Raw genomic sequence first — 20,124 nt, forward strand, 5'->3', positions numbered from 1 at the left:
TCAGTGCCGCAGTGAAGTATCATAGTAGATAAGGTGTTCAGCAGCAAGAATTTGGCTCCTGGTTAGACGTGTCAGCAATTAAGCAAAACAGATATTGGCATGAATTCGCTAAATGCCAGCAAATGCAAAAAGATTTTGGCAGCATGGTAGAATTAATATTTGATTGTGAAACTCAGACTGAAGTATAATCAGTTTTAGTGGTGATTACCAAGTGTTGGCTTGATTGAACAATCATTTTTGTCTTCTGTGACAGTTCAATCAACTTTTAAGAGATAGTACAGAAAGGAAAATGTATGCAGAGATCTGTTAGGAAGGATTATTACATTTTTACAGTCAGTCACATCATTATTCGTGAAGCATCACTATCTTTCTTGAAAGTGCAAGGGTAAGAAAAAAAATTGGGGCAAAATTCTGCAGATGCTGAAAGTCCAAAGCATTAACAGAAAATGCTGGAAAGTAGATTGAGTGGCATCAGAGAAAGTTTAAGTTTTGGATCAGGGATCTGTAAGCTGAAATGGAAAGGGAGAAGGTGAGCATGTTTTAAGTTGAGGGGAGGGGTGGAGGTAACAAAGGAACTTCTCATGACAAGATGAAGACCAAAGTTGTCAAAGTAATGATTGCTTTTTAATTTTAAAAAAGTTTGGAGACAAAAAAGAAAGTGGAAAGCTTTGAATCAATGGTACAGCCACATCACTGAGAGAGGGAAAAAAATAAACAATGTATGCAAATGAGAGATTCTGTTCCTCAAAGATGTAGACCTGGGTAGGCAACCTTAAGCTCAAATGATTTTCTAGCAAGTGTTATTCATTAATTTGAGGCAAAACATAACTAGATGTATTTAAATGGATAATTCCCATATTTTAAGTTTTTTATGGCATTTATCTGGCCCACCGTCCGCTCACTAATACGGGATCCGGCCCACAGAGGCAAAAAGGTTGCCGACCCCTGATGTAGAGTCATAGAGTACTACAGCACAGAAACAGGCCCTTTGGCCCATCCATTCCATGCTGCCCCAATCTTCTGCCTAGTTCCACCTAGTGAAGGGTCTCAGCCCAAAACGTCTACTGTACTCTTTTCCATAGTTGCTGCCTGGCCTACCGAGTTCCTCCAGCATTTTGTGTACGCTGCTTGAATTTCCAGCATCTGCAGGTTTTCTCTTGTTTCTGCCTAGTTCCATCTACTTCCACCCAGATAATATCCCTCCAAACCAATGTCCAAACTTCTGTTAAATGTTATAATTGGACTTGCATCTACCATTTCTGGCAGCTTGTTCACACTTGCACTACACTGAGTGAAGATCCCCTCAGATTCACCTTAAATAATTTCACATTTCATCCTAAACCTATGACCTCTAGTTCTAGTCTCACCCAACCTGAGGAGAAAAAGTCTGCATGCTTTTACCCTTTCGGTACCCCTCATAGGTTCAACATTTTTGAAACATTGCAGGAGATGGTGGAATGGTGAATTAAAGTGACATGGAAACAGAAGCTTAAAGTTATCCTTGCGGGTTCAACATGTGTTCTGGTCATCCAACATGTGTTTGGTTTCTCCAATGTAGAGGGAAGAGATGGGAAAGATTTCATCACAATTAAGAAATGACCAATGTTAAACAGATTTGTAGAAAAGGATAAATTTTTAAATGTAGGCAACCCCTTGTGTAGCCATCAAGTTACAGAAATTTCTTCTTACGGAATTCGTAGATCACCACTCAAAAAATTTTAATAAAATTTATGTGGGAGAAAAAAATAAATAAATAGACATTTTTTCGAACTCATATTTCGTGATGCATGTGCAGATGACACGGCTTCACATTCAAGAAAATCCTGATGAGGGTAATTTCTAGGCTCACTAAATTCTTCATAACATTGGTGGGAGGATGACCTGTAGTGGATTATCTCTTCTACAATCAGAAAAGTGTAGCTTTCATTGTGGTAAATACTTTTAGGAAGTCTTAGTGTACTGTATGTAAATTTTTATTCGTAGTCCATCAAGTCAAGGTAGAAATGGGTGGTGCTGTTCATTTTGTCCTCAACAGATAACCCTGCAGAATTCTAGGAATGAGCATGTCTATTCTGCTAACTGCCGTTTGACATAAAACTTACTAACATTGTAATGGGTAAATGGAGTGTATTATATTAGTAATTTGAAGTTCATGCCAGGTGTCTGAAATTCAGCCCTGAAAGTCTGAATTATTGAGTCAATTCAGACTATCCAAGTGTATGTTTGTCTCCAAAGTATATTCCTGTGAGAAGCCCATCTCAGTCAGAAGAATCAATTGAAAGAGTCTAATCGCTATTTGATGGATAGATGTTCATTGATTTAGTTAAATAGGCTAAGTGTTCTCAACCCCAAACTTAAAAGAAGATGAAGGCATACCTCAGGGAAAAGCTGTGATCATGCTGCCAATTCAGCACATCCAAGAAGAATTAGCTGCTTATTTGAGATGCTTTTATGTTCTGCTAATGGCAGTAGCCATTTCAAGTTCAGACACTTCATCTGAACTGAAGAGTAGAGGGAAGATAATTCCTTCCCTATCTCCCCAGACGGGTACATACCCTTTAGCTTTCAGTCCAGATGAGGGGTCTTGAACAGAAATATCTATTTCCCTACATAGATGCTCAACCCACTGATTCCTCCAGCTTTTTGAGCTGCTCTGGATTCCAGTGCATGTAGTCTCTTGTGTCTCTATTCATTAGGCTGACAACTGCCCTATGTTTATAAAGTTGCATTGAAATTGAGTACCACAGCAACTTAATGTATGTAATGTTCTCCACTTGGTGTAATCAGTCCTTGGTATAAACACAGTATTTGCACAGACCACTTAAAAAACAGCGTAAACAGTGGATTGAGTAGTGTAGCAGTGGAAGAATTCATGATTTTCACGTTTATTCATACAGTATGTGTTCAGTAACGAATGGCAAATAGATCTCTATTGATTGTAAAAGAATGTTATCCTGGCAAAATCATTGCATGTTATGATTCTATAATGTGGAGAATAGCAAAAAAAAATTCAGAAGATCCACATTAATAGTATGCCCCTGAGTCTGATGATCCAAGGAAATAATGAGAGTGTAATGGCAAGAGATGAAAGAATATGAAGGGGCAATGAATCTTCAAAAAGCCTAATTCATTCAAAGCCAGCTATGGTTGGTTTGAATGTTTCAGTAATCATGCAAACCTGCATAATATTTATCTTCTGGTGGAGGCAGCAAGTGTAGATACCATGGTGGCAGAAATTTTTCCAAAGGAACCAGAACAAATCATTAATAAATGTGACCACTCTCCTAAAGAACTGCTTAACATGGATGAGAAGGTGATGCCTACACGCACACTCAACTGGACTGATAAGAAATATGCTGCAAATCTCAAAGCAACCCAATGCATATCCTTTGGCCTGAAGGAACTGCTCTTGGTGACCAAGTTTAAGCCTCTCTCGATCTACCATTCAGAGAAACTAAGTATTGAGAAGGAATATTCAAAGGCCAATCTTTCATGGAGTTGCACCCTAACAAAAGATCTTGATGAAGAGTCTCGGCCTGAAACATTGACTATTTATTCCCCTCCATCAATGCTGCCTGACTTGTTTGCTATTCTATCATGATCTTTTCCTCTCCCTTCATCGAAGTATTTTGTATTAAATATATCCCACACGATGGAACCTTGCATGTCAGTGACATTGCCCTTGGACATCCAGTTAATATTAAGGATGCATGCTGACAACATCAAAGTAATGTTTTGGTGCCTGCCTTACTTCATTCTTGCAACCTGTGTTACCGTAGGTACCATTCTTACAACATGTATATCATACCAGGGTGGCATCGCTATATTCAAAGTTTATGACCAGCAGCACATTTCAGTGCCCAACCCACGACTGAGGAAATTTGGGAGAGGTACAATTGAGAAAAATAATTATACAATATATGAATTCCTCTTGTAATTCATGGTGTATTGAGGAAATTAAGGCCAGAATTTGTACGTAATTTCCATGGATTTACAAGCCTGCAAAATTTCCCCGCCATTGTCAAGTTGGTAAATGAGGCTAGGTTTGAAGAAGTATCTCAGGGTGAATGGAATTCCAAGATAAGAGTTCGCAAATAAGGATCTGTTCAAGCTTGAACAACAATGATCAAATGGCACTGATAGCACCACCTCCACCAAAACAGCTAAGTGCAAAAAAGCACACAGAGGTGTCGAAGGTAATGATCCGAACAGATTATGATGGGAGGTGACATGCTTTGTGATGTGGTGCAATGAGATGAAATAGAAGATAGTTATTTGGAAGGCCATGAACACTTCCTTTAATCTTTGTTCATCGTCATCAGGAACAGTCATAGGAAGAATATTTACCATTAACATCAGATTCTCTTACACCATCGTGAACCCTGGTGATAAATTTGCATTTGCCCTCCCTCACTTCCGTGAGATATTTAAGGACAGAAGTAAGATGAAGAATATTTTTGGGAATATTCTCTGTGAGACTATCTTCCTCAAAGGTTATTGTGAGTAGAATCTTTGAGTAGTTTCCTAATCAGTAGGGGTAGGTTATCATTAACTACAAATTGTAATACAGTTTATAGGTTGAGACTGCAATTAGATCACAACCGCCTCATACACTGTATATGAAGATAAGAACTAAGAGCAGGAGTAGAACTTGTGAAAATCTGCTCTGCTGTTCACTAAAACTATGGCTAACCCAATTATAGCTTCAACTCCACGTTGTAACCTACTCTGGCATTTCAAGACTGTCAGAAAAATTTTACTTCCAATGACCTTTGAGGAAAAGAAAGTTAAGAGTTTCAATTTTCAAAAGAAGTCTCTGTTCTGTCCTTAAATGTCTGAATTCTCAATAGCATCTTCTTGTTTTAGACTCTACCACAAGAAAAGGGGTCAACAATAATCACAAATGTTTCATTTGCTTTGTTTTAATCTTACTTTGAATATTATTTGGTAATAAAATACTTAGTGTTTGGTTGTTTGATCATGATTCCCAAGCTCTGAAACGTCTGTGTATTAAAGCTAATGGAAACATAAGTTTTCATCTAGCACCTGGTTTACCCAGAAAATATCCCTTTGTAAATCAAGGAATGTTTTCACTAATTTATGTTTTCCACTTGGGATTCATCCACAGTTTATATTCCAGGGCCCTGCCCTATTTAATTTAGTTCAAAAACTCAATTTTTCCATTGTGTATATACTAAAGGAATCTTCTTATCACTCTCATAAACTGACTTCAGCAGTTTTGGGAGTTACTTGTACAGGGATCCAAGCTGTAGAAATGAGTAAGAAGTGTTTAGCCAAAAAGATGGCAGATGAATGCTACATTATTAGTCATTATACAGAGATGAAAAACGGGGCTGTGTTCAAGGTCACATCATCTTGATTTACTTCCAGGAAATCTCTTGATTGGGAAACAAATCAAAGCCCTTGGAAAGTTGCCTGAACCATCCTTCTACATTACTGAAATGTTCATGCGTTACCACAGCGTAAGATGGTCTATATTGTAGATAAAACATCAGATTCTTCAAACCGCTCAGAGCCTTCTATGCACCTTAAACCTCTGGCATATTCCAAAAATTTGCATAGATTTTGAATATGGAGTGATATTAAGAGGCATACCATTTGATGTAATCGAACTAAACCCAAAGGTTTAGCATAGGAGATTATGAAATTCCTATCTATTGACTTATTAATTTGTGAGCTGCATCTGAGAAAGAAAAATGGCTGTGAAAGCTTTGGCATTGTCAACCTAACCCCAACTGATTTGAGTTCTTATGAAGGGTCTCAGCCCAAAATGTCAACTATTTGTTCCTTTCCATAGGTACCTGACCTGCTTGAATTCTTCCAGCATGTGTGGTCCCATCAGTTACCTTAACCCACAGTATCAAGTCATTGTCAATCCCAAGGGGCAGGGAAGATTGCAGCATTTCTGTCATGTCACTTTTGAATTCCTACTCAGGTTCTGAAGTACAACTTCTAATTGTCAGAGCATCTGCAAGATATCCAGGCTACTATGCACCTCTGAGGAACTGTTGCCTTGATATCAGACTTGACAATTGAAATAAAATATGAGTATTTATGTCCTCCTTAGGCAGGCCCTCTGCATCAGTTCTGTGTTGGGTAATGAGGCGAGTATAGGATCTGTAGACAGTGCTCCTACGGCATCAGGTATTCCATATCAGGAAGGAGGGCAGGTAGCATGCTCTTTTATGCTGGGCTTGTATGTTCCTTATATGTAAACTGAAGGTCGTTATTGCCACGCAAATACTGCTTTTCCACGTAGAGCTGCCATGACATGGAATGAATGAGTGTGGATCTTACAGATGTTCAAGGAGGCTTTGAGAATATCCCTCTTTTGACTTCCGGTAGCGCTCATGGAGTGAAGTCGTGTTCTTGACTCGCTCCATTACCTCTGAGTTTTTTCTCTCTATGGTCAGCTATACTTTAATTAACTATTAAGGCATCAATTTTTACAATACTTTGAATTAAACTGAATTCTCTGACAATTGGATGATACTGAGATCGGCTATGTCTAAGAACGGGAAAGACGGCAAGGATGGTAAACCTCCGGTTAAACCGAAAGCTACGGATTTCCCTCCGACTGAATCACCGGTGACTTTGAAAGCGATATCGGAGTTAATTCAGAGGGAAATTTCAACCTCTGTTAGGGAGATGATTCGTACAGAAATTGTGGGCTTTGTTAAAGACCTGATTCATACGGAAATCTCAACTAAGTTCCAGAAAATTGCCGATTTAATTGATAAGATGCAAACATGTATTGCGGAACATCAGTCGGCTATATCTGATCTTCAAAAATCCGCGCAACAAAGTGAGCTTAAGATGGGGAAAATCGAAGAAACAATTAATGTAATGAAGAAGAAACTTGACTTTTTGACTTTTAAAAACTCTGACTTGGAATCTAGAATGCGACGGCAGAATTTACGAATGATTGGCGTCAGGGAAGCCGTGGAAGCTAACAACCCTATGAAATATTTCTCCCAACTTTTAAAAGATGCATTCCCTACTGTATTTCCTGACCAACCACCGCTACTGGATCGTGTTCACAGAATCCCATCATACTCATCTAGGTCAGATAGACCTAGGCATGTTATCTTACGTTTTCATTACTTTCAAGACAAGGAGAGACTGTTTCGATTCGCTCGATCTAAAGGTTTCATTGATTTTTCGGATCTTAAGTTCCGATTCGTGGAAGATTTCAGTAAACCAATCTGGGACCAACGGGTCCGTTACAGATCCGTGATGTCGGAATTCTATAAGATGGATTTAAGACCAGCGCTGCTGTACCCTGCACGTCTAAGGATTCGCATGTTAGATGGAGCCCTTCGTTTTTTTGATTCTCCATCGGATGCCCAGAGTTATCTGGATCAACTTTCATCTTCAACATCTTAATTGCCTTTTTTTTAATTTTCTCCGTTGATCGGAGGCTGTGAATTGGTTGGTTTTAACTTTTCTGTGCCCTATTTGGGCAGAAAAGTTTACTTTCGATTTCTTAATATGGCTGCTAAACTTTCTTTTTAACTGCGTCATTTCTTTCTTTTCCCAGGGGATTCTGGGTGGTTACTTCCCTTTTGTCATCTTACGTATTTCCTGTGCGGCCTTAAATTTTGTAGTTTTTTTTTAAATTTTATTCTGTTTTGCTTTTTATAATCATTTTATGTTAATAATCCTATTTTTTTTGTTGCTGTGTCTATTCATGAGTTTGAGGTTTATTGTGGTTTTTTTTAATATATACTTTCCGGCTTTTGTTCTGTTCTGTGTGTATTTTAATTGAGCTAACTTTTTTTTACTTATTTTTTTACTGTTTTACAATTAGCTGATCCTTTTCATATTTATACCTTTTTTTTAGGGAGCGTATACCGGAAGTCATGGGGGTAGTTTTAGCGCTTGCTTCTTTCTGGCGGGTCTGCTTTAGATTTCGCCTTGGGGTCTTGGGGTGGGGGGTGGTGGGTGGTGGGAGGGGCTTCACGTTTTAGTTTGTTTCTCTTTGGGCTATATACATTATTGAAGTATTGGTTGCGTCCTTTTCCCCGGTATCTTTTGTATGTTCTGTTTCCTCTCCGGGTTTGTGGGTCGCGCCTATTGTCAATCCTCCTTGTTATGGGTTGACTTTAGGATTTATGGAGTCTATTATTAATTTTGTCTCCTGGAATACTAATGGTCTTAATCATCCTATTAAAAGGAAAAAAGTTTTTAAAGTGTTCCGGAGACTTAAAGCACAAATTTTATTTTTACAAGAGACCCATGTACGGAGGGGGGACAGACTACGTTTTTTCAAATTCTGGAAGGGACAACAATTTCATTCGAACTCCAATGCTAAGATTCGAGGCGTCTCTATTTTTATAGACTCCTCAGTTACTTTTATACAACAGGATATTATCTCTGATCCGAATGGTAGATTTTTATTGGTTAGTGGTTTACTATTTAATAAAAAAGTAGTTTTGGTTAATGTTTATGCTCCTAATATGGATTGTCCGGAATTTTATAAATCATTGTTTGATCAGTTTCCGAATTTGAACGAGTTTTCATTGATTTGGGGCGGAGATCTTAATACCTGTTTATCTCCAGCTTTGGACCGTTCGGCTCCTTTACGGACTTTACCTAATAAATCTGCAAATTTGATTAATTTTTTCCTTTCTGATTCTGGGTCGACGGACATTTGGCGTTTTCTGCATCCTCAGGAAAAAGATTTTTCCTTCTTTTCACATGTTCATCATTCCTATTCAAGAATTGATTATTTTTTCATTGATTCTCGTCTCATTCCTTCAGTGATTAAATGTGATTATGATTCTATAACCATTTCGGATCATGCTCCACTTAAGCTTTCTATTAAAATTATGGCCAATATACCAAACAATAGACAATGGCGTTTTAATTTGCTGTTGCTTCAGGACTCGGACTTTGTTAATTTTATGAATGAACAGATTGAGCTTTTTTTTACAATTAACCATACAGAAGATATTTCGGTTAACACTCTTTGGGACACTTTTAAAGCCTATATTCGGGGTCAGATTATTTCGTATTCCGTTGCTTTGAGGAAGAAACAGAAGCAGGAGGAGATGGCAATTGTGGACAAGATTAAAGAAATTGATAAGAAATATGTTATGGCTCCTTCTGAGGAGCTATACAAACAAAGAACTGAACTTCAAATGGAACACAGTTTACTACTCTCGTCCTCGATTGTAAACCAATTAAAGAAAACAAGAAGTGATTTTTATGTTCACAGTGATAAAATTGGCAAGCTGCTGGCTAATCAATTGAAATCTAATTATGTTAAATCTCAAATCAATCAGATTTATAACCAAAATGATCGATTGATATTGGATCATGTGGGGATTAATCAAACCTTTTGTGATTTTTATTCTTCTTTATATCAATCAGAGTCTCCTCGAGATTCTAAATATATGAATGATTTTTTAGATAAGTTAGACTTCCCTCAGATTTCACAGGATATGTCTTCTTTATTAGATACTTCCATTACAATGGATGAGATTAAGAATGTTATTTTTTCTATGAATCTGGGGAAAGCTCCTGGCCCTGATGGGTTTACCGTTGAATTTTATAAATGTTTTGCTTCTTTATTGATTCCTTGGCTCTATAAGGTTTTTGAGGCTTCTTTGAAACTTGGTAAACTTCCGGAATCTTTTAATAGAGCATCAATTTCTTTAATACTAAAGAAGGATAAAGACCCTGCTCAATGTGCATCTTATAGACCAATATCTTTATTAAATGTTGATTCTAAAGTTTTTTCTAAGTTATTAGCAAATAGACTAGAAAAAGTACTTCCTTCTATTATTTTGGAAGACCAAACGGGTTTTATTAAAGGTCGTTACTCTTTTTATAATATTCGTACATTGTTAAATATCGTTTATACTCCCTCACAAAATGTTCCTGAGTGTGTTATTTCTTTAGATGCCGAGAAAGCTTTTGATAGAGTAGAATGGCCTTATTTATTTAAGGTGCTTGAAATGTTTAATTTTAGCTTGAAATTTATATCCTGGATTAAACTGTTATATCACTCCCCTGTAGCCTCGGTTCGTACTAACTCCTTAAACTCACCTTTTTTTCCTCTCTTTCGTGGTACTCGACAAGGCTGTCCTCTTAGTCCCCTATTATTTGATATTGCATTAGAACCTCTTGCAATTGCTATTCGAGAATCTTCAAATATTACTGGGATAACTCGGGGATTAAAGTCCCATAAATTATCACTCTATGCTGATGATTTACTTTTATATATTTCTAATCCTGAGAGATCCATTCCTGCTGTTTTAGAGTTATTAGCACAATTTGGTCTTTTCTCAGGTTATAAATTAAATCTTAGTAAGAGTGAACTTTTTCCGATTAATAAACATCTTCCCTTATATTATAAATTTCCATTTAAATTGATTAATAATTACTTTTCATATCTTGGGATTAAAATTACTTGTAAACATAAAGATTTATTTAAGACTAACTTTTTACCATTAATAGACCATATTACTCAACTTTCATCTAAATGGTTTCCCTTATATTTAACTTTGATTGGTCGTATTAATGCAGTTAAGATGTTTTTTTTGCCAAAATTTTTATATGTGTTTCAGGCATTACCAATTTTCGTTCCTAAATCTTTTTTTGATAAAGTTGACTCTAAAATTTCTTCATTTATTTGGCAGAATAAGAATCCGAGACTGGGTAAAATACATTTACAGAAAGCTAAGAGAGATGGAGGTTTAGCATTACCTAACTTTAGATTTTATTATTGGGCTATTAATATTCGACATATGAAATTTTGGTTACTTGACCGGGACATACTATCTATTCCTAAATGGGTAGCATTGGAATTACAATCTGTTCAGGGTTATACACTTGGTTCTATTTTAGGTTCCTCTCTTCCTTTTGATTCGAAACGCCTTAAGCAGGTCTCTAACCCGATAGTTAAATATGCTTTGCGCATTTGGTTTCAATTCAGAAAATTTTTTGATCTTAATCAATTCGGGTTAGCGATTCCTATTTTAGGTAACATATTTTTTCCTCCCTCTTTTACGGATCGCGCTTTTCAAACTTGGAAGACTAAGGGTATTTTACGGTTTTTGGATTTATTTTTAGATGGTTCCCTTATGTCTTTTGAACAATTATCTAATAAATATAACTTATCAAGAATACATTTTTTTAGATATTTACAAGTTAGAAATTTCCTAAGTACTATACTTTCTTCCTTTCCAATGCTTCCTCCTATATATATTTTAGATTCGATAATTAACCTTAATCCATGTCAGAAAGGTGCATCGGCTATGATTTATAATATTATTATGAAACTTAGGAAAGCTCCATTTGATAAGATTAGGGTAGATTGGGAACAGGAATTGGGGCTTACCATTTCTGTGGATGATTGGGGGCAGATTTTACAATTAGTTAATACTTCCTCTATTTGTGCTAAACATTCCCTAATTCAATTTAAAGTGGTTCATAGAGCACATATGTCCAAAGATAAGTTAGCGCGTTTTTACTCGCATATTAATCCTTTCTGTGATAGATGTTCGGGGCAGATAGCCTCTTTAACTCATATGTTTTGGTCTTGCCCTACTTTGGAAACTTTTTGGAGAGATATTTTCAATATTATTTCTAAGGTATTAAATATAGATATCTCTCCTCACCCTATTACTGCTATCTTTGGACTACCTAAAATTTCTAGTAATCTTTCCCCTTCAGCCCGTAGAATGATTGCATTTCTTACTTTAATGGCGAAAAGATGTATTTTACAACATTGGAAAGAGCTTAATGCTCCAACTACCTTTTTTTGGTTTTCTCAGACGATTTTATGTTTGAATCTGGAGAAAATTAGAAGTAACCTTTATGATTCTTCATTTAAATTTGAACAGATTTGGGGACCTTTTATTCGATATTTTCATTTAATGTAATATTTACCCTTCTTGTTTTTTCTTCACTGTTTTAATGGAGGTCGGGATTGAGGACGTGATTTTAAGTTTAACTCTGTTTGGTTTCAAGTTAGCCCATTGCTTTGCTTTGCTTTTAGTTAGTTGCACGGTGGGTTTTTTTTTGGGGGGGTTTTTTTCTTTTTTTTCCATTGATATATATAAAATCTAGTATACTATTATGTTATCTTGGTTTCTTATGCTTAAATTACATTGTTTGTAGTATTTTCTTTTTGGTATTGTTATCTTTTGGAATTTTATTATACTTTAACATTGTATTAATGTTTATATGGCTTACCTTTTTTGTATACTTACTCAATAAAAAGATTTAAAAAGAAAGAAAGAGAATATCCCTCTTTTATTTTTCCTCTGTCCTGTATAATTTTCTTTCCACGTAGGAGCTCGAGAGGTTATCTTTTTTAGAATTTTATGGCATGTATGTAAAATTGGAAAAACAAATGGTCTACCCAAAGGAGCCAGCTGAGTGTAATTCAGGGTTCAGTGCTAAGGATGTTGACTGGGGAGAGGACATTGATATTGGTTTGCTACCCTATGAAGGTATTTAAACTTGTTCTAGAGAAGTCATTGGTGGTACTTTTGAAGTGCTGTGTACTGCCTACTGTAGGTAGAAGCACACGAGAGGACAATGAATGTTTTGCCAGATTTGACATCCTTTCATTATTTTTCTCAGAGCGCCAAAGTCCATGCTAATACATTGAAGGCACAGTGAATTTCAGTGTGTGTCTTCATTAGAATGTGGCTTTTAGAGATATGAGAAAAAGTCTACCCTTTATTGCAGGCCAGTGTTTTACAATGTAGGCAGATTGATATTGGAGGTGGTATAGAATGAAATACTTTTTATTTATACTGTAGAGTTTTTCTGATGCACGGATGAAAGCTGTCTTTCACTGAGTAATTCTATCTTCATCTTTGCACATGCTTAGTGTAAAACTCATTCCTTTGTACGCTTTTGGTGAATGAACTGATGATAACTTGATGTTGGGCATCTGAAAATGTGAATTTTCATGAAAGTGAGTTGTCTGGATTTTACAGTTTGCTGCCTAGAGTTGAATTAAACTTGGTTCTGGAGTGGAGGTGGTGTAGATTGAATTATTTCTCATTTATTCAATCTTTCTGACAAACTGATGTAAGCTTCACCAAGTAATTCTGCCATCAGTATATGGACTATTAAATGCATAATTCTAATTTAATGCTACATTGTTTACCTTGTGAATTGAACTGGTAAAGTACTCAAATTTATAATGTTATTTTATTAAAACAGCTAAGGATTTGTTTCAGGTTGCTAGCATTTTAACAACAAAGGAACGATGAATTAACATTTATTTTCATTAATAAATTCTCTTTATCTTGGATAACCAAGGGTATAATTTAATCAGACATTTTATTCTTTGCATGCAGACTGCAGAGATTGGTGAAAGATCTTCTGAAGCAGCAGCAAGGACAGGATAGTGGGCCGTGGGCAAACAACAAGGTATTATCTCTTGACAGAACACTAGGAGAAATCAACCGTATTCTGGAAAAGCAGGTATTAGTACTTGTTACTTCATTTTGATTTGTGAAATCGATATAAATAGATGCTTGGTGACTTCTCAATACAGATATCATTCTCAAGGTCATTTATCACTGAAGTGACTTTTTGTGCAAGGTATTTTCCAAGATATTTGAACAATATGATTTTCAGGGCAACACTAACTCCTGTTTAGGAAAAAGAGCAGAATGATTGGCCCTTTATACACATTTTTAAAAGGTAGGTGGAAAGGTGTACTTCAAATAAAATTGAAGCCTTCAGAGTTGGAGTGCTGTATCAGAGGAACTAGGACCGCTTGCATCCTTTGTTTCACAAAATCCTGGTTAAACCCTTCTGTACCAGATGCAGCGATTCATATCGACAGGTTCACTATACACCGTCAGGATAGGACTGTTGAGTCTCTCAAAAGCAGAGGTGGAGGTGTACGCCTCAGGATCAACTCCTCTTGGTGCACAATGTATCAGTGTTGTCCTAATTCTGTTCACCAGACCTGGAATATCTCACAATTAAAGTGCTTTTCCATTTTACCAGCTACAGGAGATTTCTGTGATTATTCTGTTAGCGGTGTACATTCCACCTTAGGCCAATGTCAAATAGGCTCTAGATGATCTGAGCAATGGGATCAACATGCACGAAACAGCACATTCTGACACCCTCTCCATCATTTTGGGGAATTTCAACTAGCTTGGGGAAAAAAATCACTAAATAATTATCATCAACAAATCACTTGTACTATCAGAGGAAACAACACACTTCAAGAATGCCTGCCATGCTAGTCCCCACCTTCACTTCGGAAAGTCTGATCACCTGGCTGTACTTCTACTCCCTGAGTGTAGGCGGAGACTGAAGACTACAGGACCAGTAGGGAGGACGAAGAAAGTATGGACTGATTTGAATTGGTAGACTGGACTGTATTCAGGGAATCATCTTTGAATATGGATGACTATGCCACAGTTGTTACCGGCTTCATTAAAACCTGTGTGGTGAGTGTGTGCCTACGAAAACTTGCTGTAAATTCCCAAACCAAAAGCGGTGGATAAACCAGGAGGTTCATCATCTGCCAAGGGCTAGTTCTATGGCATTTACAGTGGCATGCAAAAGTTTGGGCACCCCTGGTCAAAATTTCTGTTACTGTGAATCGTTAAGTAAGTAGAAGATGAACTGATTTCCAAAAGTCATAAAGTTAAAGATGAAACATTCTTTTCAACATTTTAAGCAAGATTAGTGTATTATTCCCAGCTCTTGGCTTCATCCCTCCCCCACTGTCTTCTCCTATCATTTCGGGTCTCCCCCTCCCCTTCCCACTATCAAACCTCTTACTATCTCTTTTTTCCGTTAGTCCTGACGAAGGGTCCCGACCCAAAACGTCGACTGTACTTCTTCCTATAGACGCTGCCTGAACTGCTGCACTCCACCAGTATTTTGTGTGTGAATTTCCAGCATCTGCAGATTTTCTCGTGTTAGTGTATCGTTTTTGTTTTGTACAATTTTAGAGTGGAAAAAAAAGGAAAGGAGCACCATGCAAAAGTTTGGGCACCCAAAGAGATTTGAGCTCTTAGATAACTTTTACCAAGGTCTCAGACCTTAATTAGCTTGTTAGGGCTATGGCTTGTTCACAGTCATTGTTAAGAAAGGCCAGGTGATGCAAATTTCAAAGCTTTATAAATACCCTGACCCCTCAAACCTTGTCCCAACAATCAGCAGCCATGGGCTCCTCTAAGCAGCTGCCTAGAACTCTGAAAATTAAAATAAATGATGCCCACAAAGCAGGAGAAGGCTATAAGAAGCTAGCAAAGCATTTTCAGGTAGCCGTTTCCTCAGTTTGTAATGTAGTTAAGAAATGGCAGTTAACAGGAACGGTGGAGGTCAAGTTGAGGTCTGGAAGGCCAAGAAAACTTTCTGAGAGAACTGCTCGTAAGATTGCTAGAAAGGAAAATCAAAACCCCCACTTGACTTGAAAAGACCGTCAGGAAGATTTAGCAGACTCTGGAGTGGTCGTTCACTGTTCTACTGTGCAGCGACACCTGCACAAATATGACCTTCATGGAAGAGTCATCAGAAGAAAACCTTTCCTGCGTCCTCACCACGAAATTCAGCATCAGAAGTTTGCAAAGGAACATCTAAACAAGCCTGATGCATTTTGGAAACAAGTCCTGTGAACTGATGAAGTTAAAATAGAGCGTTTTGGCCACAATGAGCAAAGGTATGTTTGGAGAAAAAAGGGTGCAGAATTTCATGAAAAGAACACCTCTCTAACTGTTAAGCATGGGGGTAGATCGATCATGCTTTGGGCTTGTGTTCAGCCAGTGGCACTGAGAACATTTCACTGGTAGAGGGAAGAATGAATTCAATTAAGTACCAGCAAATTCTGGAAGCAAACATCACACCGTCTGTAAAAAAAAAATGAAGATGAAAAGAGGATGGTTTACAGGATAATGATCCTAAACATACCTCAGGATCCACAATGGACTACCTCAAGAGGCGCAAGCTGAAGGTTTTTACCATGGCCCTCACAGTTCCCCAACTTAAACATCATTGAAAATCTGTGGATAGACCTCAAAAGAGCAGTGCATGCAAGACGGCCCAAGAATTTCAGAGAACTAGAAGCCTTTTGCAAGGAAGAATGGGCGAAAATCCCCCAAACAAAAATTGAAAGACTCTTAGCTGGCTACAGAAAGCGTTTACAAGCTGTGATACTTGCCAAAGGGGGTGTTACTAAGTACTGACCATGCAGGGAGCCCAAACTTTTGCTTCAGGCCCTTTTCCTTTTTTGTTATTTTGAAACTGTAAAAGATGTAAATAAAAAAAGTAATCTTGCTTAAAATATTAAAGAAATGTGTCATCTTTAACTTTATGCCTTTGGGAATCAGGTCATCGTCTACTCGCTTAGCTATTCACAGTAACAGAAATTTTGACCAGGGGTGCCCAAACTTTTGCATGCCACTGTACGTCTGGTGACCCAGGTCTGTACAAGAAAACCAGACTTGCGGAGGGCTCTTTCAAGAGCAAAGAAACAATTGCAAGCAAGGTTGGGGGTGACATCGGATGCACGTTAACTCTGGCAGGGTTTACAGGACATTCCATCCTACAAAGTCAAATCCAATAGCATGAATGGCAGTGATGCTTCACTACCCAATGAGCTCAATGCCTTCTATGCCTACTTTGAAAGGGATAATATAATGTGAAGATCCCTGCTGCGCCATGACCCTGTGATCTCTGTCTCGGAGGCTGATGTCAGCCTGTCTTTAAGGATGGTGAACCATCACAAGATGGTAGTACCTGGAAAGACTCTGAAAACTTGTGCCAACCAACTGCTGGGAGTATTCAAGGATATTTTCAACCTCTCACTGGTACAGTCAGAAGCTCCCACCTGCTTCAAAAAGGCAATAATTATACCAGTCCCTAAGAAGAGCAGTGTGAGCTGCCTTAATGACTATCGTCCAGTAGCATGCACATCTGCGGTGATGAAATGCTTTGAAAAGTTGGTCATAGCTGAGATGAACTCCTATCTCAGCAAGGACCTGGACCCACTGCAATTTGATTATCGCTCCACAAGGTCTAAGGCAGATGCAATCTCAGTGGCTTTTCTCACGGCCATAGGTCACCTGGACAATACAAATATCTATGTCAGAATGTCATTCGTTGACTATAGCTCAGAGTTTAACACCATCATTCCCAGTCCTGATCGATAAGCTACAGAACTTGGGCCTCTACACCTCCCTCTGCAATTGGATCCTCAACTTCCTAACCGGAAGACCACAATCAGTGCAGATTGGTGATAATATCTCCTCCTCACTGACTATCAACATTGGCACACCCCAGGGGTGTGTGCTTAGCCAGCTGCTCTACTCCCTCTTTATCCATGACTGTGCCGCTAGGTGTATCTTCAGTACCATCTATAAATTTGCTGATGATATAACCGTTATCAGCAGAATCTGAGATGGAGATGAGAGAGCGTACAGAGTGAGACATAGCAGCTAGTTGAGTGGTGTTGCAGCAACAACCTTGCACTTAACGTCAGTATGACGAAGGGCTGATTTGGACTTCAGGAAGGTCAAGACGAGGGAACACAAGCCACTCTTTATAGAGGTATCAGAAGTGGAGAGCAAGCAATTTCAAGTTCCTGGGTATCAAGGTCTCTGAGGATCTAACCTGGTCCCAGGATATTGATGTAGTCATAAAGTAGGCATGACAGTGACTATATTTCATTAGGAATTTGAAGAGATTTGGTTTGTCAACTATAACACTAGAAAATTTCTATACATATGCCATGGAGACCATTCTGACAGGCTGCATCACCATCTGGTATGGAGGGGCTACTGTACAGGACCAAAAAAAGCTATAGAAAGTTGTAAAATTAGTCAGCTCCATCATGGGTACTAGCCTCCAAGACATCTTCAAGGAGCAGTGCCTCAGAAAGGCGACAACCATTGTTAAGGACCCCCATCACCCATGGTATGCCCTTTTCTCATTGTTACCATCAGGAAGGAGGCACAGAAGCCTGAAGGCACACAGTCTGCGATTCAGGAACTGCTTCTTCCCCTCTCCCATAAACACTACCTCACTTTTTAAAAAAATATGTATTATTTCTGTTTTTACATTATTTTAATCTGTTTAATATGCATATATGCTTACTGTAATTAATTTACTTATGATTTTTTCTTTCTATATTATTGTATTATATTTCTCTATTCTATATGTATTGCATTATACTGCTGCTGCTAAGTTAGCAAATTTCTCAACACCTGGTGTAAAAAAAAAGCTGATTCCGATTCATAATGTCCATACACTCAGCTTCATCTCCCACTAGTGAAGTCGACCAATATGCATTATTTTTACTGTAATTCAATAAACATACCATTGCATAATACTCACACATGAATATGTACACTGTTGTTAATAATGTTATCTACTTTATCAAAAGTCACCAAGTACAATTCATTTGCAATGAAGCAGTTCCAAACCAAGATTTACTTATTGCCAAATTCAAAATCATTGCATTCATCCATAATTCTCTTGTCATTTATGTACCGTCAAAATGCTCTGTAGTTACTTGCCAAGGCATCTTCCAAACCTATCATCTCTACACCCAAAAATGGGAAGGAGAGCAGACTCATGAACATTTGCTTGATCTCCTTCATGCCACATACCATTTTGCTTTGAAAATGTATCACTTGTGTTTCATGGTGGCTGAGTCAAAATCCTGGAACTCCCTACCCTACATCACAATGGGACCACCTTCATCAGTAAATCTGCAGTAATTAACACCACCTTCAGAAAAACAGTAGGATGTGCAATAAAATTTGGAATTGTCAGTCACAGCCAGATCTAAAAACAACTGAATAGGAAAAAAAGCCTTTCATTCAATGTTCTGTTCAGAGTGCATGGTTCTTTTGACCAATTTTCACCTTCTATTCCTTTGCCACCATACCTCTACCTCCACCAACCTCCCAACCTACTCAATGCTATACCAACTTTTTAGTTGCAAACTTTTGAAATTGTGTTCCAAATATCTCCAGTCCTTCATAAACAGAGCCTTCAAGAAAGCAACTTTTGGCTATCCTTTGGAATCCCTTTGTGCTTAACATGTTGTCCACTTCCCTTCATTGAATGTAATGGGACTTTACGTCAAAAAAGGTGTTTGATAAATGTAATATGTTGCTCCTGCTTCCATGGTGTTCTGGTTATCTTTCTCTGACTGGTTTGAAGCAGTTAAAGAACCTTGTTACAGGTACATTTCAGGGATGACTGTTAAGATTGTGATAGTGTGTGACATTCTATTAATGAACAAGATTATTTGATTATTTTCCTTCACATTAGGATACTCTTCAAAGATGTTAACAATCATGGTTTATTTTTTAGAAGCAGTATTTTTGCCACCATGTAGCACACACTGCCTCTCGGCTAACTTAGTCATTCCATAGTATCTAGTTTCTGTAAGTAGTCAAATTAGAGGAACTGGTCAATTTTCAGCTGCAGGTCAGAAGAAAATGGTATGAAATGATTGCTGTCCTTGTTTCAATATATTTAAATGTTTTACCAATATAAAACATAATAAAATTGTGACAAATTCAAGACCTTTAAAAATATTCTTTTGTTTGAATATCTTGTGGTATGTCTCCACTGTATCTGACAATTGCTGATAGTCCATAAAATTTCTCCTTTAATTCATGTTGAGCACAATAGTAAAAGTGAATTATAATTAAAATTCCTCTACTGTGTGTTGAAATTGCATGAGTGACCCAATGTTGATAATATTACAGAGAGTGACTCTTAAGCGAGACAGTGATTGAGTTTGTAGATTTTGGTAAACGTTATATGAACACTGGATTCTGAAGAACAAGGAAATGTTTGTACTTGACTCCCATCTCAAATGTTATTTATATTTTTTTTAATTCTGATTATTGTAGATAATATTTTAATAATAGTAAATTTAATACTGCAATTCATGAAAAGCAGCCTGACATCTGATGGGAGAATACAGAAATCCATTATTAAGGATGTGATAAGGGACACTTGAAGATGCAGTGCGTGGTTAGATAGAATCTGCCTGCTTTCATGAAAGGGAACTTGATTTGGAAAATTTAATTTCTGATTTTGAAGTTGAGACTGGTAAGTGGATGAAAGGATGCGGTAGATGTAGTATAT

At 37.5% G+C, this 20,124-nt stretch overlaps 1 protein-coding gene across 2 annotated transcripts in view; it reads left to right on the forward strand.

Annotated features, from left to right (window-relative positions):
• Window positions 1–20,124, forward strand: part of scaper (S-phase cyclin A-associated protein in the ER) — a 364,073-nt gene that overhangs the window by 166,511 nt on the left and 177,438 nt on the right. For both annotated transcript variants that reach the window (XM_063070449.1, XM_063070450.1), the window contains exon 22: window positions 13,347–13,473. In XM_063070449.1, coding sequence (XP_062926519.1) covers window positions 13,347–13,473 — 127 coding nt within the window. The remainder of the gene's footprint in view (window positions 1–13,346; window positions 13,474–20,124) is intronic.

Source organism: Mobula hypostoma, chromosome 18 (genome assembly GCF_963921235.1).
Source record: "Mobula hypostoma chromosome 18, sMobHyp1.1, whole genome shotgun sequence".
In the NCBI taxonomy this organism is placed as follows: domain Eukaryota; kingdom Metazoa; phylum Chordata; class Chondrichthyes; order Myliobatiformes; family Myliobatidae; genus Mobula; species Mobula hypostoma.